The sequence below is a fragment of the Trifolium pratense genome, linkage group LG6, assembly GCF_020283565.1.
Source record: "Trifolium pratense cultivar HEN17-A07 linkage group LG6, ARS_RC_1.1, whole genome shotgun sequence".
Classification (NCBI taxonomy): domain Eukaryota; kingdom Viridiplantae; phylum Streptophyta; class Magnoliopsida; order Fabales; family Fabaceae; genus Trifolium; species Trifolium pratense.
Window position 1 is genome coordinate 32962555 of NC_060064.1, and position 25338 is coordinate 32987892.

Below are 25338 nucleotides of genomic sequence, written 5' to 3' on the forward strand. Positions count from 1 at the left end.
AGAACAATACTGATGAAGGAGCTAATGGATGCGCTAGACTTCAATGCCGAGTTATCGACGATGGCGAAGCCGATTTCTTCATCGACCAACAGGCCGTGGGATTAAGCAGAATGCTTGCCAACACTAAGACGCCAGGTGTAACATCGGGGACAAGTGATCGTCATAAACCTGCTGGCTGTACAAAAAAAGGCCCAGATGGTAAGTACACTACATGTACTGGCGGCGGCAGCCCACAATTACATGGTTGCAAAAATATATTTTGTGCAGCGCGTGCACCATGAATTCTGATATTGGTATTATAAATGGTGAATTCTTCCAGCTTATTTGTGAATATATCAGAATTATTTAATTCTGATAAAGTATAAAAATATATATTCAAATAGGATGAGTAGAATATTCACCGTTATAAATTTGCAGAAGATTTAAACTCAGGACCTATAACATACTATCCAAACCCCTCACCACTAGATCACACCCCCGGTGGCTTGTATTGTTTATTACTTCTTATGTCGTTTAGCATGTGTACGCAGTTATAATTCCTGTCTTGATTACTATACCTTTTATCTGCAGGATAATTTCCATGGTTTATGTAATAATATAATTCCCTGTCTTTAGACAGATTTGTTTTTATTCTATAAATAAATCAATGTATTGTGTCAACAAAAAAAAAATCAATGTACATTAAATATAAAGCTATTAGATTTGGTCGAGTGGTGAAAGATTCGTGTAGTATTTTTTTTTTTAAACAAGCAAAATGGAATATATTAACATCAAAACAAATGTTGAAATATGCCTTGAAATCTCAATTAAAAAAAGTCAGAAAAATTTGGGTGCAATCTGTCTGCTGCGTGAGGCGCGGACTTGTTTTTGTCTCATGGAGTCACGTTCTGCCTCTTACGCGAGGCGTAGGGAGGGCTGCATGAGGCGCAGACGCGTGATATGCAGTTGTGATGTTTTGCAGTTTTTTTGTGAAAATATCTTTTTTTTGGAGAAAACTCTAACTTGAATTTGTTTTATTTTAAAACAAATTTATTACTAGTTTTTTTGGCATATATTATTTTTCTATAAATAGGTTGAGAATTATTAATCAAATCCAAAATGAAAGAAAACATCAATTGTCAAGTAGTCATATATAAGTTGAGAATTATTTGTTTAAATTAACGTTTAACATTATTTAATACCCCTTTGATTTATCGTTTGCAATTATTTGACCAATAATCTATACGTTTTATTCATACTACTTGCTATCTTTTATAGCTTATTAGGAGGGATGGCAACGGACGCTCATGGGTGTGGGTTTGACACTTATCAAACCCGCACCCGAAATCATCACTCAAACTCAAATCCAAACCCAAAGTTGTTCAGGTGGCAAAACAACACTCACACCCACACCCATTGAGTTCAGGTTTTTTCCACCCAAACCCGCATCACATTTGAAAATAATTTGCAAATTTAAGAAATTAAATTCCAACGTAGGCTTTGAATTAAATTACAACTAAAATTAAAGTTTTCTGAGAAAATTCAAACATAGACTTTCAAAAAATTACAACATAGACTTTCAAGAAATATAGTTGGCTAGTTATATTTATCATTGGAGATATATAAATTGGGAATTTTAGAATAAAAGACACCCCCCTATCGTGCTCTTGGGTTCCCAATCTCCGAAAACGCAGAACCAGAAAACATTAGCTGATCTTCAGTACGAGCTGAAATGGTGCTTGCTTTACTGGTATGAGACCCATAGTCATCGCTACTACTCGTGAAACATTTGTCACTCGCGTCATCACTCGTAAACTGAAGCAATTGTAGCCTTTGCACACTTTTTTCTTTTTCTTGGGTCTCACTTAACTTACTATCCTCCTCACTCGTCACCAATTGCAATGCAAACTCTAATGCCCCGACGACATCACTCATCGACATTCGTTGATTTCCATCATCATGCAAGCAACTCAACACCATTTGACAATAACATTTCAAACACTCCGTTGTTATGGAATCCTTTATAAACGGATCCACCATCTCGTCCATTATCAAATCTTCTTTGTAACATCTTTGGAACCAAATAACCAAACTCAATGTTTTCTTATCCAAAGAACGAACCAAAGGAGGTCTCGCGCACAATACCTCAAGAAGCACAACACCAAAGGAGTATACATCAGACTTTACGGTCAACCTTTGACGCATGTAGTATTCTGGATCCAAATACCCAAGACTACCTTTCACCACGGTGCTAACGTGCGTCATTGACATTCCCGTTGGTCCCACTTTTGATAACCCGAAATCAGAAACCTTAGCCACCCATTTTTCATCCAACAATATGTTGGTACTCTTAACATCACGATGTATGATATTTTGTTTCGCACCTGTATGAAGATAATGTAACCCCCTCGCCGCACCCAATAGAATCTCGAGTCTCTTCTTCCAGGTAAGAAGTTCGTTATCAGAACCATATAAATATTCACGAAGAGTGCCACGTTGCATGAAATCGTAGACGAGAATCATCTCAGCACCTTCGTTGCAATATCCAATGAGAGAAACCAAATGAATATGACGAAGTTGAGAGAGCAACTCTATCTCATTCATGAACTCGAGAGTTTGTTAAAAAAAAAAAAAGAAATCATACTACATCTAACTAAATATTTTATTTCTAATACTATACCCCTCGAGCTAAAGTTTACTAAACTTTGAGCTTGTCACAAAATCAACCATGAAAATAAACTAAATTAACCTCAGATTCAACTTTAGATTTCGGATTTCAGCTTCAAATTTTGGATTTCGGCTTTAGATTTGGATTTTGGCTTTAGATTTCAAATTTCAGCTTCAGATTTTAGATTTTGGCTTCAGATTTCGGAGATTTAAATTGTGAGTATTCCCTCACCGGATTTAGAGTGTGAGTATTCCCTCACCGGATTTAGATGTGAGTATTCCCTCACCGGAATCAGATTGTGAGTATTCCCTCACCGGATTCAGATTGTGAGTATTCCCTCACCGGATTCAGATATTCAGATTGTGAGTACTATCTTAACTCACCGGACAGTATTGAGAATAATTCAAAGTTAGTTAAGAAAGTAGTTAGTTAGTTGTTGCAAAAGTTGTTACTTGTGTAACAAGTAACAAAAGTTAGTTAGAGATGAGTAGGATTAGTTGGTTGAGTTAGTTACTTAGTTAACAAGTAACTATAGTTAGATGATTCTAACTAAATGGTTGTATATAAAACCATGCCTACACATTGTAAAACCTATTCCAATTGATCATCAATAAAGTTACCCCCTTTCTCTCATTCTTTCTCAAAATTTGTTCATTCACATTCATCCATTCATTGTTCATAGTTCTAACAAACTGGTATCTAGAGCCTCACGGTTCGTGGCATTAAAGAATTGATCAAGATTCACTGCAATTTGATCAATTAACTCAGGAAGAAGATGACAAGCCAACTAGAAACACTCAGCAACAGTTTTGGTGGGAAATTGCCAATTCTTGATGCAAATAATTGGGATCGATGGAATAAGCAAATGAAAGTGATATTTGGGTTTCAAGAAGTACAAGATGTGGTTGAAACTGCTATCACTGAATTAGCAGCAGATGCAACAGACAATCAGAGGAATGCACATCGTGCATTGAAGAAGAAAGATTTCAAGGCAATGTTCTTCATTCATCAATGTGTTGATTTGGTGAATTTCCAGAAGATTGAGAATGCAACATCAGCTAAGGAATGTTGGGACATTCTTGAGAAAGCACACTCAGGGAATGAGAATCTGAAGCAGGTTAGATTACAAACTTGGAAAAGGAAATTTGAACTGCTGCAGATGGAAAACAATGAAAGCATTGCAGATTACTTTAACAATATCACAAACATCACAAATCAGATGAAGAGCTGTGGTGATACTTGTGACAATCAAACCATTGTTGGTAAGGTTATGAGAACTTTATCTCCTAAGTTTGATTATATCACTGTTGCAATAATGGAAACCAAAGATTTGTCAACATTGACATTGGATGAATTACAATGTACACTGGAGTCTCATGAACAAAGAATCATGGAAAGAACAAAAGATAGGGCCACTGATCAAGCATTGCAAGCTCATGCAGAAAAGAAAGGCAATGGCAAATGGAAGGGGAAAGATAAGTCCAAGAAGAATAATAATTCACAAGATAACTCAAAGAAAAACAATGATCAAGCTGAATCTTCATCTCAAGGCACTGCATCAAATCAAGATAAGAAAGGGAAGTTCAATTTGAAGAACATACAGTGCTATAATTGCCAGAAGTTTGGTCACTTTGCAAAAGATTGCAAAGGCAAGAAGGTTCCAAGGTATGGAGGAAAGAATAAGGCTGAAGCACATATTGCTCAGGAAGATAGTGACTCAGAGGTTGATCCAACACTGTACATGGCTACCATTACAGATATTGAAGATGATCAAGAACATTGGTATCTTGACACAGGTTGCAGCAATCACATGACAAGTCATAGAGATTGGCTAATCAACTTCAACAGTTCATCAAAAACTAAAATAAGGTTTGCAGACAATAGAACAATTCCAGCTGAAGGAGTAGGTGATGTGTTGATCAAAGGCAAGAAAGGAAATCAAGCCATCATCACTGGTGTTCTATATGTACCAGACATGAAAACAAATTTACTAAGTATGGGACAGTTACTAGAGAAGGGATTCATTATGCATATGGAGAATAACATCATGGAAGTGTATGATTCTCAGAACAACACTATTCTGAGAGCCCCTCTATCTCAGAATAGAACATTCCAAGTCACCTTGACTGCAAATCAATCCCAATGTCTGGCTACAATAAAGATCAATGACCAAGCTTGGTTATGGCATCTGAGGTATGGTCATCTCAACTTTAAAAGCTTGAGTTATCTGCAAAACAATGAACTAGTCAATGGATTACCTGCAATTAAGATCCCTAGAGATATATGTCAGCATTGCTTGATAGGCAAGCAAGCAAGAAAGTCTTTTGTCAAGGATATTGCAATGAGAGCTAAGCAGGTACTTAATGTAGTATATACAGATGTATGTGGTCCATTTGACACACTATCTTTAGGAGGAAACAAGTACTTTGTATCATTCATTGATGAATTCAGCAGAATGATGTGGATTCACTTAATGAAGAGCAAAGATGAAGTGCTTCAGAATTTTAAGGCATTCAAAATGTTAGTTGAAAAGCAATCAGAAAAGAAGATTAAAATTCTAAGAAGTGATGGTGGTGGTGAATACACCTCAAATGAATCCAAGACACTTTGTTCAGAAAATGGAATTCAGCATGAAATAATAGCTCCATACACTCCTCAACACAATGGAATGGCTGAAAGGAGGAATAGAACTATCATGAACATGACCAGATGTATGTTAAGAGAAAAGAATCTACCTCACAGCTTTTGGGGTGAAGCTGTAGTTACAGCCTGCTATGTTCTGAACAGATGTCCTACAAAGCAAATGGATAAGGTACCAGAAGCAATTTGGTCAGGTCACACACCATCAGTGAATAGGGTTGGGAACAGGCCAGGCCAGGCCAGGCCTTGACAGGTGATGGATTATTTCGCAAGTGAACGAATTACCACGTAGTAATAAAAATATCGATCCACAGGGATTGTGTGATTAAACTAGTCGAATAGTGCTCATAGACATTATGCAAGAAATACACATAAATTGGGGGTATGTTGAGTGATGAATTGTTAGAAAACGTGCTTTGATATAATGGAAAAGCGAGGTAGAATCATCGGAATCGCCTAGTCTATAGCTAAACCACATGCAATCTACTATATCATAGGAATCTACTCAAGTGTTCACAACTAGATCAACAAATTAGTGAATCGCAATCTCTTGTCAAAATCCACTCTATTCGTTGTCGATACTCCCCCGATCTCTCGGGCGGAAGCTACCTACAACGAATGATTTTAAAGCACGTCAATCGTTCGCTACACTCTATGTCTCAATCTCTCGACCGGAAACACTCGAGTGCTCAATGCAATTCAGTTCAGAAATTAAATCAATACTCTCGCACGTGACTTAACTCGAAATCATTACAACACTAATGAAGGATCATAAAGCATTAAGCGACGAATTGCATTAAGTAAACACTGTTAAAGAGTAAATTCTTACAATTAAGCAGATTACATGAGATTCATCTACATCCTAAGCTATCCTAGATCCTACCTCCAAATATGCTTAGCTCCTCATCTTCCTTTGTTCGCTTCCGAGCTTCAACGTCATGGCTTGTGAATCCATGCTATCGATGTGCTTGGAGCTATCCTCTGGAGTCTTGAATCCCAATCTTGAAGTTTCCAAACCCAGAATGTAGATCAAAGTTGCAGAATTTTTCCAACCAGAAAACAGAATTATGCAGAAACTATATATACAGAATGCAACCACGCCGCGCGCCAGATCTATCACGCCGCGCGTGGTTGCAGATCCATCAACTACGCCGCGCGTGATAACGGTATCACGCGGCGCGTGATCAAGTCAGAGAGCAATCTTCTTTTGATCAGAGCATCACGCCGCGCGTGGTCAGGTATCACGCCGCGCGTGATCAGAGTAAAAATCTTGGCTCCCTGTGAGCTCCATCACGCGGCGCGTGATGGGCTACGCCCCCAGCGTAGTGAAAATCCTCCATTTCCTGCACTTTTTCCTGTTTTCTTGCAAAACAAGTAATCAAGCTTATGGTTAGATTTCTCTTATATTTATTGCTAAAAACCTACTAAAATGTATCTAATGTTGCTAAAATAGGCATGGATTAGAGAGTGTGACGATTTGTCATCACAACCCCAAACTTAAACCTTTCCTTGTCCTCAAGGAAACAACTTTTACCTCAAGCTTTTGTGTCAAGACCTTGGCATTTTCCTTAAATTCACTCGAATCATACATACGTGAGGATCACCTGATGATCAATGCTCCACCTGCAAACAATGCTCAATTGCACAATCGTTCCCGCAAGACATTTTCAAGTAGTTCACACTTTTCGACCAAGGCTCTATGATTTCATCACACTACTCACATGCACTCTTCAGTTTTTGGTAATTCACTCAAATCAACACATCAATGCAAGTCAACAATAATTTTGCAAGTAGTCTAAGAATTCATTCGGTTCACTTTGTGCACACACATTAGAGGTCTTTTAGGGTTATAACGTGGCTTGGCTAGGGTGGATGGTGACATTTTGGGATAAGTAGTAGAAAAACTTGGAGTTAGATCCCCCTATTAGTCAAAGAACATTTTCATAAACCAAACCCCTTTTGAAATATAGTGGACTAGAGAACTTTTTCAAAACATCAAACAAAGTTTTGCAATTCGTTTGAATTCAAGGCTATCACTTCTTTTCTATATTTTTTTTTTCACATTCATTCATCTTCTTTTTTTTTTGTTTTTTTTTTTTCTTTCCTTTCTCTTCTTCTTTGCCTTGCAACTTTTGAAATTTTTGAAAAATTATTCAATCAAAACTTTTATAAGTTCTCTAGTACCCTCACCCCAAACTTTATTTGTTGCTAATTCCAAAGAGCAACCCCAAACTTAGTGGTGAGCAATGCGCATCAACCACTAATTAGGTGCCTAACCTCCAAGAAAGTCATTCCTTTTTTCATCAAAAATTTCTTAAGGTTTTGCAAAAATAACATTTTCTTTTTCAGCTCAAATTGGTTAAGCAAAGGATAATTATATGTAAGGGTGGATAGAAAGGCTCAAAGGTACCAAGGAACATGCCTCGTGTGTGCTACAAAAGTACCAATCAAATACAAAGACGACAAGCAAAATCGAGAGACAATACATGAGTGGATATCACACATAGAAGAAAAAGGAGTGTTTGGCTCAATACCTCTCGGTTGGGTCGAATCAAAGAACCGGTCAAAAAGTGTGCGTTCCCTTCCTTTGCCTCTTGATCACATGAGTGCAACAAGCTATTGCACTGCAGGTTTCACATATCACACACGGAGAAAATCAAGTAATTGATACTCAAGTAACAAGAAGGAACATGCCAAAGTATTGAAACAAACTCTAAAAGTAAAAACCATTCCACAATCAAACAAAAGAAGATTCAAATTCAGAGTACACAATTAAAACATCCAGCCAATATCCAAGCAACATCAAATTATTATTACAAACCAACGAAAGTAAAATAGACGAAAGTAAAAAGTAGAGATAGAGTAGTAGAATAGTAGCAGCAGCAGCAGCAGAGATCAGCACGCAGAGAAGTCCTTACTTCACAGTTTTTGACACTTCTTACCAATAACAGTGCATAATCTATGATTGAAGACAAGGAAGGTTAATAGTAGTCACGTGCATTGATTTTAGGACTCACATCCTTTTTGAGATACTGAGATAGATGGACGGATCTGAGGCCTAAAACCAAACACTAGACTGTATACCTTAATACCTGCGAAAACCCTCATGAGATTGAATTAATGAAATGAAGGTTACTGAATTCACTTGCACTGATTTTAGGCTTCACATCGCACTTAAGAACTTTAGTGAAATTGATAGATCTGAAGCCTAAAACCAAGCAGATGAATCTGAACCTTGATGAATGGTGAGTCTTTAGCTAGAACGTGAGAGTTTAAATAATCAGAACAGAGTCACCTGATGACGCCGCGCGTGACTTACTCCACGCCGCGCGTGATCTAGTTCAAATTTCTCTTTGGCCCCAAATCCAACGGTCATGTTGACCAAATTCAAACGGTCAAGTTGACTTGATGACGCCGCGCGTAGCCCTCCTCACGCGGCGCGTGATTACTTTAGCAAAACCACTTTCCTCTCTGCCTTGTTCACGCGGCGCGTGAAAGATACCATGCCGCGCGTGATCACTAGTCAGAGAGCTCACTTATCCATTTCCATCATCACGCCGCGCGTAGGAAGCCTTCACGCCGCGCGTGATCAATACTCTAGTGGCACCTCTTTCCTCCACTTACACGACGCCGCGCGTGACTGCACTACGCCCCCAGCGTAGTTCACTTCAACAGTCCTCTGTTTTTGCTCTGTCACCTACCTACATATTGCAAAACAAAACAACTAATCATTAGAAACCGTTGGGTTGCCTCCCAACCAGCGCTTGTTTAACGTCCCGATGCTTGACGTTCCATGCCCCTAAGGGTCTTGGAAGAAAAGAGCCACATTGTGCCGAACGAGCTCTCCACCACGATAAACTTTCAACCTTTGACCATTCACCTTAAAACTCTGAGTCTCCTCCCCTGATTTGAAGATTTCCACAGCCCCATGTGGAAACACTTCCTTAACTACAAAAGGACCAGACCACTTGGACTTGAGTTTACCGGGGAATAACTTGAATCGAGAGTTAAATAGAAGCACCAACTGTCCTTCGTGAAACTTTTTTGGAACTAATTGCGCTTCATGATAGCGTTTAGTCCTTGCCTTGTACAGTACCGCATTTTCATATGCCCTTTCGCGCCATTCCTCTAACTCATTGAGCTTCAACAACCGAGCTCTACCGGCGAGTGTGGCATCCATGTTCAGTTGCTTAACAGCCCAGTATGCTTTATGCTCAAGCTCCACGGGTAAATGACATGCTTTTCCATAAACCAACTGATACGGGGAAAAACCGAGGTGGGTTTTAAACGCAGTACGGTATGCCCATAACGCGTCGTCGAGTTTGAGTGACCAATCCTTCCTTGATGAAGAAACCGTCTTCTCCAGAATCTGTTTCAACTGGCGATTGGACACTTCAACTTGTCCGGAGGTTTGAGGATGATAAGGAGTAGCAACCTTGTGCTTAACGTTATACTTCCTCAACAAGTTTTCCAGATGCTGATTAATGAAGTGCTTTCCTCCATCGCTGATTAAGATCCTCGGCACCCCGAATCTTGTAAATATGTTCTTTTTGAGAAACCGCACCACAGTGGCTGAATCATTGGCTTGGCAGGCTGTAGCTTCGACCCACTTTGTAACATAATCCACACAAACCAAGATGTGCACATTAGATTGGGACGAAGGAAATGGTCCCATGAAATCGATCCCCCACACATCAAATGGTTCGACTTCAGTTAGGCCATGCTGCGGCATCTCATCTCTTTTAGAAACACTCCCCGATCTTTGACATGCATCACAAGCTTTTACAAACTCCATACAATCTCGAAATATCGTTGGCCAAAAGAACCCACACTGTAAAACCTTCGCAGCTGTTCTTGGGCCACTATGATGCCCGCCACAAGGTGAGTTATGACAATGCCACATAATACCTCAGATCTCACTATCGGCCACACATCGACGAATCATGCCATCATTGCTCATCTTGAACAAAAATGGATCATCCCAGAAATAATGTCGCGAATCCGCGAAGAGCTTCTTCTTTTGCTGTGCCGTCATTTCTTCCGGAATGAATCCACTAGCTTTGAGGTTGGCAATGTCACCGAACCATGGAAACTCCGATACGGCAAGCAATTTTTCATCCGGGAATTCACACTTAATAGCTTCTTCCTTATTAGTAACATCCGGATTGCTTAGCCTTGAGAGGTGGTCAGCCACCACATTCTCTACCCTCTTCTTGTCTCGAATTTCCAAATCAAACTCCTGTAAGAGCAACATCCATCGCAACAATCGCGGTTTGGAATCGCCCTTTGTCAACAAATACTTCAAAGCTGAATGATCTGTAAAAACAATCACTTTTGACCCAATTAGATAGGAACGAAACTTTTCCAAAGCGAATACCACTGCTAGCAATTCCTTCTCCGTTGTGGTGTAGTTAATCTGATTCTCATTAAGGACCTTGCTAGAGTAGTATATCACATGGAAAAGTTTGTTATGGTGTTGGCCTAGGACTGCTCCAACCGCGTAATCACTTGCATCGCACATCAATTCAAAAGGGAGATCCCATTGTGGCGCAACGATCACGGGAGCAGTAACCAACTTAGCCTTAAGACAATTAAACGCAGTCACACACGCCTCATCAAAAAGAAACACCGTATCCTTGACTAGTAAGGACGATAAGGGTTTTGCAATTTTTGAAAAATCCTTAATGAACCGCCGGTAGAACCCGGCATGTCCGAGAAAACTCCTTACCCCCTTTACATTTAACGGTGGAGGTAGCTCTTTGATTACCTCAATTTTGGCTTGGTCTACTTCAATCCCCTTTGAGGAGATTTTGTGGCCGAGAACAATCCCTTCTCTTACCATGAAGTGACATTTTTCCCAATTTAAGACCAAATTGGTACTTATACATCTTTTCAGCACATCATTCAAATTAGAAAGACAAAAATCGAAGGACTTACCGAAAATCGAAAAGTCATCCATAAATACCTCCATTGTGTCCTCCATCATATCGGCGAAGATGGCCAGCATACATCTTTGAAACGTCGCTGGGGCATTACATAATCCGAATGGCATTCTTCGATATGCGAACACCCCAAAGGGACAAGTAAATGCCGTTTTCTCTTGATCTTCCGGATCGACGGTGATCTGGTTGTAACCTGAGTACCCATCAAGGAAACAGTAAAACTCTTGCCCCGCTAACCGTTCCAACATCTGATCCATGAATGGCAAGGGAAAATGATCCTTCCTAGTAGCGGTGTTGAGTCGGCGATAGTCAATGCACATACGCCACCCCGTAACAGTCCGAGATGGAATAAACTCATTCTTATCGTTTTTCACCACCGTCATCCCCCCCTTTTTCGGCACCACATGGACCGGAGATACCCAAGCACTGTCGGAAATAGGGTATATCATGTCGGCCTCCAATAGTTTCAGCACCTCTTTCTTCACAACTTCCTTCATGGTAGGATTGAGTCTTCGTTGAGGTTGCACAACTGGTTTAAACTCAGCTTCCAACTTGATTTTATGCATGCAAAAAGTGGGACTTATTCCTTTTAGATCGGAGATAGTCCACCCCATTGCGGCTTTGTTGGACTTCAAGACTCTCAACAGTTTTTCCTCTTCCAAATGAGTGAGTTTGCTGTTGATGATGGCTGGAAACGAAGCATCATCACTTAAGAACACATACTTTAGATGTGAAAGGAGTTGCTTCAGTTCTGGAACTTTCCTTTCTTCTTCCATTTGATCCTTATCATTCACTTCAAGGAGGTTTTCAAACTTAGGACTTTCATCTATCCGATTAGCATTCAAATTGCGAAGACATAACTCAATTTCTCGCTCCCATTCGTCTTCCACATTATCCATGGAGTTAACTAACACTTTTTCAAGAGTGGAAGAGGAGTGTTGAACCTTAAAGATATCTTCAATGACCTCGTCAACCAATTCAATTCTGAAACATTGAGTGTCATCGTCGTGTTGTTTCATAGCTTCAAACACATTAAAGAGGATTTGTTCACCGTCAGTCCGGAACATTAGTTCTCCCAACTCCACATCGATAAGGGCGCGTCCGGTAGCTAAGAATGGTCTTCCTAACAGCAGGGGTTCCCAATTCTTGTCTTCTTCCATGTCTAAGACAACAAAGTCAGCTGGAAACACAAATCCGCCGACTCGAACCAGAACATCATGTAAGATACCTTCCGGATACACGATGGATCTATCCGCCAAAGAGAGACTCATCTTTGTCGGCTTTGCTACAGCTCCCGGTATCTTCTTCATCATTGATAATGGCATCAAATTTACACTAGCACCCAAGTCACACAAAGCCTTTCCAATAGTAAGATCCCCAATGGAACAAGGGATTGTAAAGCTCCCCGGATCTTTCTTTTTCTGAGGTAGCTTCCGTTGAATGAGGGCGCTGCACTCTTCCGTCATACTTACCATTTCATCATCTAATGGTTTTCTTTTCTTTGTGAGCAGCTCCTTCAAAAACTTTGCATAACTTGGCATTTGCTCCAATGCCTCCACTAACGGTATAGCCATCTCAAGCTTGTTCAACACCTTCATGAACTTCTTGAACTCCTTCTCCCGCTCAAGATTCTTAACTTTCTTTCTCCTAGGAAAAGGCATCCTAGCATATGGCGATTCATCAACTCCTTTACCTTTCTCAACCTTCTTACTCTCTTTTTCTTTTATCTCCCTCTGTTTTTCAACTTCTTCTTTCTCATCCTCACTAATCTCAACTTCCTTAGACATATTTTCATTTTCTACTTCTCCCTCATATCTCTCATTTTCAACTACAACCTCTTGCTTATTTTCAACCTCTCCCTCAATGACCTTCTTTTTCAAGGGCTTCTCCACAGCTGGCCTTTCCTGTAACGCCCCAATATTTTATATATGCACTTTATTGATTTATTATTTGATAAATAAATTCTATAGTAATATCGATATTAATTATTTTGTATTCTTTAATTATTTTAGTATTTTAGTATTGAATTATGAAATAATCAAATCAACTTTGGCTACCTTAAGGGAATAGTCCACGCTAGCTAGTCTTCAAGATTGAAAGTCTTGCCTTACATAGTATTCAAAATATGTCACACGTAGATCCAATGTATCAGTTATGGAATATTGGCCAACCATGATCATTCATTAGCACCTTAATTACTTTCTTAAGTTGTGAATACTAATTATTACGTCATTATGCTGCCAGTAACCATTCTCCTACTCTCTTGATGAGACCAAATTCATACCTTTTTATTTTCCATTCCTTATATAAGGTCAAGGCAATTAAGCTATAGTAATTTCTCTTAACTACCATTATTCTATTTAATCTAGACCATTCTATTAGTTCATGGCTCAGCCACATATATTGAGGAAAATATCAAAAATCTCTATTAGAAGCCTCACGCAAATTTTGAGACTCTCACACCATTCTCTTGATTTTTCAAGTCTCACGATCATCATCTATAGTCCATTGAAAATATTTTAAGTCTCTCAAGTATCTATATACCATCTATTTTCTTCTATATTTCATGTAAGTCTTTCTATACATCCTTCTCTATTTTATCCCTTGTTTCACCTTGTGAATCCTAATTCTATGTCATTTTCATTTTCCCTTGGGTTGTCTCCGTTAACCGTCGGATCGTCGAATCGAACCTTTGGAGCGTGAGATATCGTATATGCACGGTAGCTGCGAATTTAAGATAGTATAGTGATTGGAAGAAAGCACTTGAGGTAAGGGCTTTTTCCCCATACATTCATGCTACATAGGGATTTGTTGTGAGATGATGGTAGAACCTTTATCACTTAAAATAAACCAAAGGAATTAATTCTATAAAAATAAATAAATTCGTGTGTGTATATGCTTCTAGTGATTAGACTAATTATACATATGCCTAGTGTTTGCTTATTATTACATATGCCTTGTGTTTGCTCATGCATGCCGTGTATATATATGTTTGTTAATTTCCTATTTATTTCATATGATTAAAGATTTTGGTTTCCTTCTTTTCTTTGCGGCGTATGAATATTAGTTTGTGGGTGTGATCTAATAAATATAAATTAAGGGATGTGAATAAAAATACAGGGAGTATTAGTTATGTCGCAGGTCAAGTTGGTCTTGTTAAGGAAGTGGAGTTTCATGCATCATATAGGATGTGTATAGCAGAGTTCCTATAGGTAGCCTTTGTGGCTTGGTTTATTTTTAGCCTGTGTGGCTTGTTTATTTTTTTAGCCTGTGTGGCTTGAGCCTTTGTGGCTGGTTTTACTTTTAGCCTGTGTGGCTGGATTACTTTTAGCCTGTGTGGCTGGTTTTTCTCATTGGTATGAGACTTATTATCCGGATCATTAGTATTTCATATAGTGTTGTCTTAGTCACATTGCATTCCAGAAATGGAGAAAAAAAAATATACAATAGTAAATAATTATTCCGGTTATTATAAAAACAAAGAAAAAGAAAAAGGAACAAAAGAAAAAGTATTGTTAGTCCATGGTAAAGCGGTGATCGTTGCTCCCTCATCTTTCATTTGATTTTGCCGTACAATTTGTAATATGTATAATTATATTGCCTTGTTTATTACTGCTGTTTAACAATAAGATGCTACCTATGTTTGTATATGTGACTCTTTTCACCCAAAAGTTTTTATAATAAACTAATAATTATATTTTCGATAAGGTGAAGTGTTTTGTTATTATTTTATAACATTTTCTTGTGATGTGTATGATTCAATATGGACCAGGAAATTGACCCTTACAACCAACATTTTAGGTACTCAAGGAGAAAGCTTTGATTGAATGTGATGTGATGCTTGAAGCGCGTACGAACGGGGAAAAATTGGGTTTTGTAAATTGAGAATTTTATGTAATGAATAGTTCGTCGTTGTATTTTCTTCCGCTGCAAATTTTCAAACAATAATTCATTTTTAATTAAGTTTATATTTATCTGAATTTCACTTCAATTATCTTTGTAACCTTTTTATAAGAAAAAAAAAATAGCGACACATTTTCTAACTAAATAAGATTTTTCACAAATATCTTTGATGTAAATCCGGGATGTTACATTTCCGGTATCTCTCTACTCCTCAAAGTGATTCCATTGCAAGTTTCATTTTTCGGATTATCATGAGTGTTTCCTCCGAAACCTCCTTGGTTTTGCAACATTGAAAACTGCCTTGAGAGCTGACCCATTTGCACCTCAAGATTCTTGATAGATGCTTCATGATTCTTGTTAGAGGTTGCTTGACTCGATTTCATCGCTTCGAAGTTGCTTTGGGTCATAAGCATGAACTGATTTAGAGTCTCTTCCATCCTTGATGGAGGCCTTTGCTGCTGTTGCGGTGCACCTTGACTTTGCATACCGTTCCCCCATCCGGAACCGTTATTGTTGTTGTTGTACGGTTTCCGGAAATTGGCTAAGTAACGAGCCTCCTCTGAACCCTCCGGGAAGCATCCGCCATTTGGGTGGTCCTGCAAACAAAAATCACAGCGCACATTGTCAATTTTTCCTATTGGAGAAGTTTGAACTTGTGGATTGGACAGCAGCTTCATCATTGCTTCCATTTGGCTAGTCATGAGCTTTTGCTGTGCTAATAGGGCTGTTTGAGTATCCAATTCCAACACTCCGCCTTTCTTTTTGGCTCCTCTATCATTAGTAGCTCTATACTCGTTTTGAGCCATGCTTTCCACCAATTCTCTTGCTTCAGTTTCGTCGCGGTTCTTCAACGAACCACCGGCTGATGCGTCGAGTATCATTCGCGTTTGAGCCCTCAAACCTTGGGTAAACATTTGCATCTGATTGTGGCCATCGAAACCGTGATTCGGACACCTTTTAAGACCAACTTTGAACCTCTCCCAAGCATCATACAACGTTTCCCCATCCGCTTGCTCGAAGTTGCTAATTTCAGCCCTTCTTTCTAGAAACTTGTGAATGGGAAAGTAGCGGTCTAAAAACTTTCGCTCAAGTTGTCTCCATGTCGCAATCGTTCCGGCGGGTATCGTGTCCAACCAATCTTTAGCACGGCCGGTGAGAGAGTGCTTGAACAACCTAAGTCTCTTATCCGATTCACTTACCCCCGGTGGATCGGTATAATCGCATGCCTCATAGAAGTGAGATAAGTGTAGATTGGGACATTGGGATTCCGATCCGGAGTAGGGATTTTCTTTGAGTGCGGATAAGACGGTGTTCTTGATGTCAAACGAAACAGGATTCGCCGGTTGAAAGCCTTGATTGGCTAGAGCGTCGTTGTCTCTTCTCCCATAATCACCAAGAGTACGTCTTTGTGGTTGAGGAACCGGTGGAACGTGGACCGGTGGAACCTGTTCTTCTTCCATAGTCGCTGAATTCTGTCCTTGACAGTCCGGTGTACCACCTAGCAAAGCTCTTCCTCTTGAAGCTTGAGCTTCCCTTGTTGCCTTCCTAATTGCGCGAGCTGTCTTTTCAATTTCTGGATCGAACTGCAGCTCAATGGGACCTGTCCTCCGCATGCACAAGGAAACACACAAGTAGAACGCTCTCGACAGAAAAATGTAAAAACAGAACAAATAAAGAAAAACACAGAAAATATGAACACTATTGCCTTGTCGAATCAATCACAATCCCCGGCAACGGCGCCAAAAACTTGATGGATTATTTCACAAGTGAACGAATTACCACGTAGTAATAAAAATATCGATCCACAGTGATTGTGTGATTAAACTAGTCGAATAGTGCTCATAGACATTATGCAAGAAATACACATAAATTGGGGGTATGTTGAGTGATGAATTGTTAGAAAACGTGCTTTGATATAATGGAAAAGCGAGGTAGAATCATCGGAATCGCCTAGTCTATAGCTAAACCACATGCAATCTACTATATCATAGGAATCTACTCAAGTGTTCACAACTAGATCGACAAATTAGTGAATCGCAATCTCTTGTCAAAATCCACTCTATTCGTTGTCGATACTCCCCCGATCTCTCGGGCGGAAGCTACCTACAACGAATGATTTTAAAGCACGTCAATCGTTCGCTACACTCTATGTCTCAATCTCTCGACCGGAAACACTCGAGTGCTCAATGCAATTCAGTTCAGAAATTAAATCAATACTCTCGCACGTGACTTAACTCGAAATCATTACAACACTAATGAAGGATCATAAAGCATTAAGCGACGAATTGCATTAAGTAAACACTGTTAAAGAGTAAATTCTTACAATTAAGCAGATTACATGAGATTCATCTACATCCTAAGCTATCCTAGATCCTACCTCCAAAGATGCTTAGCTCCTCATCTTCCTTTGTTCGCTTCCGAGCTTCAACGTCATGGCTTGTGAATCCATGCTATCGATGTGCTTGGAGCTATCCTCTGGAGTCTTGAATCCCAATCTTGAAGTTTCCAAACCCAGAATGTAGATCAAAGTTGCAGAATTTTTCCAACCAGAAAACAGAATTATGCAGAAACTATATATACAGAATGCAACCACGCCGCGCGCCAGATCTATCACGCCGCGCGTGGTTGCAGATCCATCAACTACGTCGCGCGTGATAACGGTATCACGCGGCGCGTGATCAAGTCAGAGAGCAATCTTCTTTTGATCAGAGCATCACGCCGCGCGTGGTCAGGTATCACGCCGCGCGTGATCAGAGTAAAAATCTTGGCTCCCTGTGAACTCCATCACGCGGCGCGTGATGGGCTACGCCCCCAGCGTAGTGAAAATCCTCCATTTCTTGCACTTTTTCCTGTTTTCTTGCAAAACAAGTAATCAAGCTTATGGTTAGATTTCTCTTATATTTATTGCTAAAAACCTACTAAAATGTATCTAATGTTGCTAAAATAGGCATGGATTAGAGAGTGTGACGATTTGTCATCAACAGGCCTAAGCCTGGCCTACGATTTTTTTTCACGCCTAAGCCTGGCCTGCGGCCTATCAAATGTTATTTTTTTTGGCCTGGCCTGAGCCTTTTAAAAGCCTGGTCTGGCCTTGTAGCCTGTTTAAAAGTCTGTGTTACATTAAAGCTTCTTTATATAATTTTTTTAAATAGGCTAAACAGGCCTTAAAAAGTTCACATTTAAAATTTTATAATTTCTACAACATTAAGAAAAAGCTAATAATATGATTAACACAATAATTAAAAACTAATAAAATAACAAATACGATTACGAAAAATAATAATTATTATAAATAATATTTTTTTATAAGATATAAATAATAATATTATATAAATTATAATTATTATAAACAGGCCGGCCTATCAGGCTTCGTAGGCCTTTTTAGAAACCTAAGCCTGACCTATTTATGTAAACATGCCGGCCTATTTAGGGTATTTGGATGTCTTTGTCACAGACACATACCAGATCAAAAGAGGAAGAAACTTGATGATAAAAGTGAAATGATGATCATGATAGGATATCACACTACAGGTGCCTATAAACTCTACAATCCAATCACAAAAAAGGTAAACAACAGTAGGGATGTCACTGTTGAAGAGGATAAGAGCTGGGATTGGAATGGAAATACAGCACAAGATAAAAAGTATGTTCCATTTCAGTTACTTGATGAAGAAGCAATTGAAGAAAACACTATGCTAACACCTCCAACAACTGCAAATGAACCAGTTGTGCTAAGAAGATCAGAAAGAGGAGGTATTCCAAACAGAAATTTGCAAGGGTATGAAACAATCTCAGATGACATGATCACACCAGATGGTGATATAGTGCATTTTGCATTATATGTAGACACTGAGCCCTTGACATATCAACAAGCAGCAAAATATGAAGAATGGAGGGGAGCAATGGAGGAAGAAATAGCCTCAATTGAAAAGAACAACACATGGAACTTGGTCCATCTGCCTGCAAACAAGAGGCCTATAGCAGTCAAATGGATATACAAATTGAAATACCTACCAGATGGCACTATAGCAAAGTACAAAGCACGATTGGTTGCCAAAGGATTCCTACAGAAACAAGGTATTGGCTTTACTGAAATCTTTGCACCTGTGGCAAGGATTGAAACTGTGAGACTAGTTGTTGCTATTGCAAATCACTTTGACTGGGAATTTGTTCAATTGGATGTCAAGTCTGCATTTCTCAATGGCAAACTTGAGGAGGAAGTATATATTGAACAACCTCAGGGTTTCATAGTTAAAGGAAAGGAAGATCATGTGTTGAAGCTGAACAAAGCATTGTATGGCCTAAAACAAGCACCAAGAGCTTGGAACATGAGAATAGATGAGTTTCTTAGCAAAAATGGATACTCAAAATGCACTGTTGAACATGGAATCTATGTCAAAGGTACATCACAGAATAGACTTTGCATAGTGTGTCTATATGTTGATGACTTACTGATAACTGGCAGTAGTAAAGATGAAGTTAAGAAGCTGACAAGTCTGCTAAGCTCAGAATTTGACATGACCAATTTAGGAGGTTTGAAATATTTTCTTGGGCTGGAATTCACTAAGACAAGTAGTGGTATGCTGATACATCAGAGGAAGTATGCTTCAGATATACTAAAGAGATTCAACATGATGGATTGTAATCCAGCCAACACTCCAATGGAAACTGCATCAAATTTGAATGCTGATGATGAAGGCAAATCTGTGAATAGTACTCACTATAAACAAATGGTAGGAAGCCTTAGATATGCTTGCAATTCCAAGCCAGATATATGTCATAGTGTAGGGATTGTTAGCAGATTTATGCAATCACCTAAACTGTCACATATGCAAGCAGTGAAGAGAATCCTAAGATACCTACAGGGCACAATTGACTATGGTGTCTTGTACACCAAAACAGATGAGAACCAAAAGAAGCTTATTGGTTATTGTGACTCTGACTGGTCAGGTGATAAAGTTGAAAGAAGAAGCACAATGGGATACATCTTCACATTGTTCAATTGTCCAATCTCATGGAGTTCAAAAAAGCAAAGTGTAGTTGCCTTGTCCACATGTGAAGCAGAATACATCTCTGCCTGCAATGCTGCTTGCCAAGGAATTTGGTTGCTAGCATTACTGCAGGAAATGAAGATTGATATTGAACAGGAAGTAGAGCTAATGGTTGACAACAAATCAGCCATTAATCTGGCCAAAAACCCTATAGCTCATGGAAGAAGCAAACATATAGAAACAAAGTTTCATTTTTTGAGAGATCAAGTTACAAAGGGGAAGATCAAAATGACCTACTGCAACACAGAGAAACAAATGGCAGATGTGTTCACTAAGCCATTGAAGATTGACAGATTCAAGGTTCTAAGAAGAATGATGAATGTTCAAAGCCTTGAGACTTTGAATTAAAGGGGTGTATTGAGAATAATTCAAAGTTAGTTAAGAAAGTAGTTAGTTAGTTGTTGCAAAAGTTGTTACTTGTGTAACAAGTAACAAAAGTTAGTTAGAGATGAGTAGGATTAGTTGGTTGAGTTAGTTACTTAGTTAACAAGTAACTATAGTTAGATGATTCTAACTAAATGGTTGTATATAAAACCATGCCTACACATTGTAAAACCTATTCCAATTGATCATCAATAAAGTTACCCCCTTTCTCTCATTCTTTCTCACAATTTGTTCATTCACATTCATCCATTCATTGTTCATAGTTCTAACAGACAGAACCAAACAAAACCGGAACAAAACAAACCGCAAGAAACTAAACTAACGAAACAGGATCAAATCAAATGGAACCTAACTAAATTGAACCGATTAAACAAATCAAAACCAAAACACCAATTGAATAAATAGCAACAAAAAAAATCCAGACATATTCAAATACTTCCTTGTCCTAGTTGTAGACATCATCCTTCACATAATCAAATAATTCAAAGCCTCACAAACATTAATTGAAAGCAAGCAAATCAAAAAAGGCACCTACAATACCGACGAGAAGCAAATCAGAGGTACCTACCAAACGAACCAATGAATAACCCTCCCGCAAATCAAACGAAAATCAGTAAAGTGACCTTAACTCAAAATTCAAAAACCAAACACGATTTTATTCCCAAACTTTTGGGAACACAAGCAGCGGAAGCAAAGAACAGTTCAAGGCGGATCGAACCTTACTCTAGATACCATGTTAAAATTCAGATACAAATATAAAAAGACGGCTAGGGTTTCAATAATATCAGAATTGCATTACTTAACAAAATAAGGATTACAATACAATTTATAGTTTTCTTTCATTTTCTTCTCATAACGTATGAGCACGCTCTATAGTTTATTTAAACAAAATGTTATTGACTAAATACTATTAATCAAATCTAAAATGAAAGAAAACATCAATTGTCAAGTAGTCATATATAAGTTGAGAATTATTTGTTTACATTAAACTTTAACATTATTTAATACCCCTTTGATTTATCGTTTGCAATTATTTGACCAATCTTACTTGCTATCTTTTATAGCTTATTAGGTGAATCAAATCGACCACTTCTTCACCGGTCAGCCTCTTCTGTTCATGGTTTATTAGTAAGTGATTATGCTGATAATAGCCTTACCTTTCCTAGCTTGCTCTAATCTTCTATGAATTTCTGATAATAATTGCTGATAAAATTCGTGAATTAAGAAGCTTTTTCTTTCCATGCAATAATCCCTTAGAGACGAATATTTTCTTGGGTGTTTTAGTTAAATTAAAGTTAAAATTTATTTTCTTATTATCCCAAAGAATGTGTTATAAATTATAAAAAAAAACTACCGGAAAAGTTAAAATAGTGACATAAATTCATATACTGAAAAGTAAAATATGTATTTAATTTTCTTGTTCAAAAAAAATATGTATTTAATTTTATCGCAAAATGTAAGAGACAACGTATGCGACCATTTGACAAATGATTATTTGATTTTTCATTGGACATATTAGTTTAGCGACATATATATAATCTATCTTGATATAATTAGATTTTTATATTAAATTTAATTCATTCTTATAAAATTAGTTTGTAATATATAAACGTCACATTTATAAACTAATTTTGGATGTTAACTCTTTTATTAGATTTAGACCGAATTCATCATGTAACTAACGAAAAATTAGAAATGATCAAATTATACAATATAGAATAAAAGACACCTCCCTATCGTGCTCTTGGGTTCCCAATCTCAGAGAACGCAGAACCAGAAAGCATTAGTTGATCTTCAGTACCAGCTGAAATGGTGCTTGCTTTACTGGTATGAGACCCATAGTCATCGCTACTACTCGTGAAACATTTGTCACTCGCGTCATCACTCGTAAACTGAAGCAATGGTAGCCTTTGCACACTTTTTTCCTTTTCTTGGGTCTCACTTAACCTACTATCCTCCTCACTCATCACCAGCTGCAATGCAAACTCCAAAGCCCCGACGACATCACTCATCGACATTCGTTGATTTCCATCATCATGCAAGCAACTCAACACCATTTGACAATAACATTTCAAACACTCGGTTGTTATGGAATCCTTTATAAACGGATCCACCATCTCTTCCATTATCAAATCTTCTTTGTAACATCTTTGGAACCAAATAACCAAACTCGATGTTTTCTTATCCAAAGAACGAACCAAAGGAGGTCTCGCGCACAATACCTCAAGAAGCACAACACCGAAGGAGTATACATCAGACTTTACGGTCAACCTTTGACGCATGTAGTATTCTGGATCCAAATACCCAAGACTACCTTTCACCATGGTGCTAACATGCGTCATTGACATTCCCGTTGGTCCCACTTTTGATAACCCGAAATCAGAAACCTTAGCCACCCATTTTTCATCCAACAATATGTTGGTACTCTTAACATCACGATGTATGATATTTTGTTTCGCACCTGTATGAAGATAATGTAACCCCCTCGCCGCACCTAATAGAATCTCAAGCCTTTGCTTCCAAGTAAGAAGCTCGTTATCTGAACCATATAAATATTCACAAAGAGTGCCACGTTGCATGAAATCGTAGACGAGAATCATCTCAGCACCTTCGTTGCAATATCCAATGAGAGAAACCAAATGAATATGACGAAGCTGAGAGAGCAACTCTATCTCATTCATGAACTCGTTTACACCTTGTTGAGAACCCGGTTTAAGACGTTTTATCGCAACAGGTGTAACACCATCGATGTAACCTTTGTACACGTTCCCGAACCCTCCAACCCCGATGATAAATATATCATCAAAGTTGTTTGTAGCAGCTTTTATCTCCGCTATTGTAAAATAGCGACACAAATAGGATGGTAAAGTTGACGAACCTTCTTTCTTGGTCTGCCATGACCTTTCTTCCGTTTCAAGATGAGATTGAAATTTTCTTCTCCTTCGAACAAAAACTATCATTCCAACAACAGATGCTAACAAGAGACATGAAACTCCAACCGCAATAAAAATGACTATGGTTGAGTTCTTTGAATTTGATTGTGGACTAGGTAATAATGGTTCCTTTGGAGGTAAATATTTGGGATTTACTCCTGCAAGATTTTTATTGTTGTCACTTATCTTGAAAATCTCGATTCCATTCAACAAGACATCGCGATATGTTGTGAGGGGGGTATGATCTGGCAATCGTTGAAGTTTGATTGAAAGATTAACTCTTTCAATATGAGAGTTTCCTTCTTTAGGGTACATAGTCACAGCATAATCCCTATGAATAGGAATCAATCGACCACCACTCAAAAAAAATACATCAACTAGTCCTTCGGCCAAAGTATCATCTATAAAAATCTTAAAAACTCTATAAGTTTGGTCTATTATATGAATATCAAACTCACAAAAATGTAACCTTACCATATAAGTAAAACTAGAATCAACTTCAAAACTCCAAGTTACATTATAATCCTCGTTCGCATTCATTCCATAACTTCTTGAAGTTAAGTATACAACTTCCGGTGCAGTGTAATTTGGAACGGTGTTGTTTAAATAGTTTAGATGGTCTCTATAACCACTAGATATGCTATTTGAATACTGTTTCTTCAAGTAAAGAGGATAATCTTTGTCCCAATTACGAAACATACCTGTATCATCATTTGGTGGAACTTGATTTTCACCAACGTTGACTCTATAAACCATCTCTAAAGCTTTATCTTTTAGAATTTTGTAATCTGTGGTGCCTGTGTCAACTGATCTTATATGATAATTCAAGTCATCAAGGTCTGAGTAATAGAGAAAAGATGGCATGGACACAACTTCGATCCCGTTAATGAAAGCATAAGAAACATTATTTTTGTTGTTTGGAATGAAAGTTATGTTTAGCAAATTCTCATTTGGTTTGATTTGGATGCAATATTCTTTGATGATGTTTTCCTCATTATCATCATGATGAAGCCAAAGTGAAGCGTTGAAGTTTTTAAGAAGAGTGAGGTTGTTGTTTACTTCAACAGAAAAAATTGCATCAGAAAGTTCAAAGTTTTGGTATGAAGTTGGGTAAAAATGAAGGCGAATAAAAACAGGGGAATTAGTGATATTGATAGGAAAAGAGTATGTGAAATTTGAGATAGAGACACGTGCAGTTGTGAATGGAATTTGAGTATTTGAGAGGGAAATAGGTTTTGTTATAAAAGATTGGTTTGTAATTTTTGGTTCTGTGAAGGAAAGGAGATTGGAATTTTCAATATCATCATCACCAACCCAAATTCTATTGTCTAAGGAAGTAGTGTTTGTTGAGTAACCACAATTGATGGCTAAATTGTAATCAGGGTTGTATGAGTTAGTAACTAGAGGGTACAATAGTAAAATGAGAGATAGTATGGTTATTTTTGCCATGGTTGTGGAAGAAGAGAGTGAGGTATAATTTTGTTGTTGGTGTGGTTTAGGATGCTAGAAGTTGCATTTATTTATTGAGAGGTTGGAAGGGAAATTTCTAAGAAACAACACTAGTTACTAGTTGTTATAAAAAAAGAAACATTAGTAAATAGTCATGAAATCGACTTACTTTGAATTCGGGAAGCATTTTGGGTTTGAAAATGGTTTTAAATTTTATAATATTTTTTTTTACACAATCAAAATCAAACTTTGTGCGTTTCTTTTATAATAGTTATTTCAATACAAAATGGACAATAATCATAAATTTGGGACTACAATTAAAATGAGTTACTTGACTTAAATTATGAACTATCCACTTAGCTTATCTCATAACATAATTAACTCTACGG

The 25338-nt window shown here is 38.0% G+C and overlaps 1 protein-coding gene and 1 long non-coding RNA gene across 2 annotated transcripts; one reads left to right on the forward strand and one right to left on the reverse strand.

Moving 5' to 3' along the window:
* Nucleotides 1-1530: 1530 nt before the first annotated feature.
* On the reverse strand, nucleotides 1531-25045 carry LOC123888474 (receptor-like protein kinase FERONIA). The gene is made up of 2 exons (XM_045937539.1): nucleotides 23204-25045; nucleotides 1531-2538 (listed from the first exon to the last, which is right to left on the reverse strand). Exons 1-2 carry the CDS (start codon nucleotides 24947-24949, stop codon nucleotides 1636-1638), a joined length of 2649 nt encoding a protein of 882 aa, XP_045793495.1. The 5' UTR covers nucleotides 24950-25045; the 3' UTR covers nucleotides 1531-1635.
* On the forward strand, nucleotides 13453-15096 carry LOC123888475. Its single transcript, XR_006802078.1, has 2 exons — nucleotides 13453-13997; nucleotides 14371-15096. It is a non-coding gene; the product is annotated as an uncharacterized LOC123888475 (long non-coding RNA).
* Nucleotides 25046-25338: the final 293 nt, after the last annotated feature.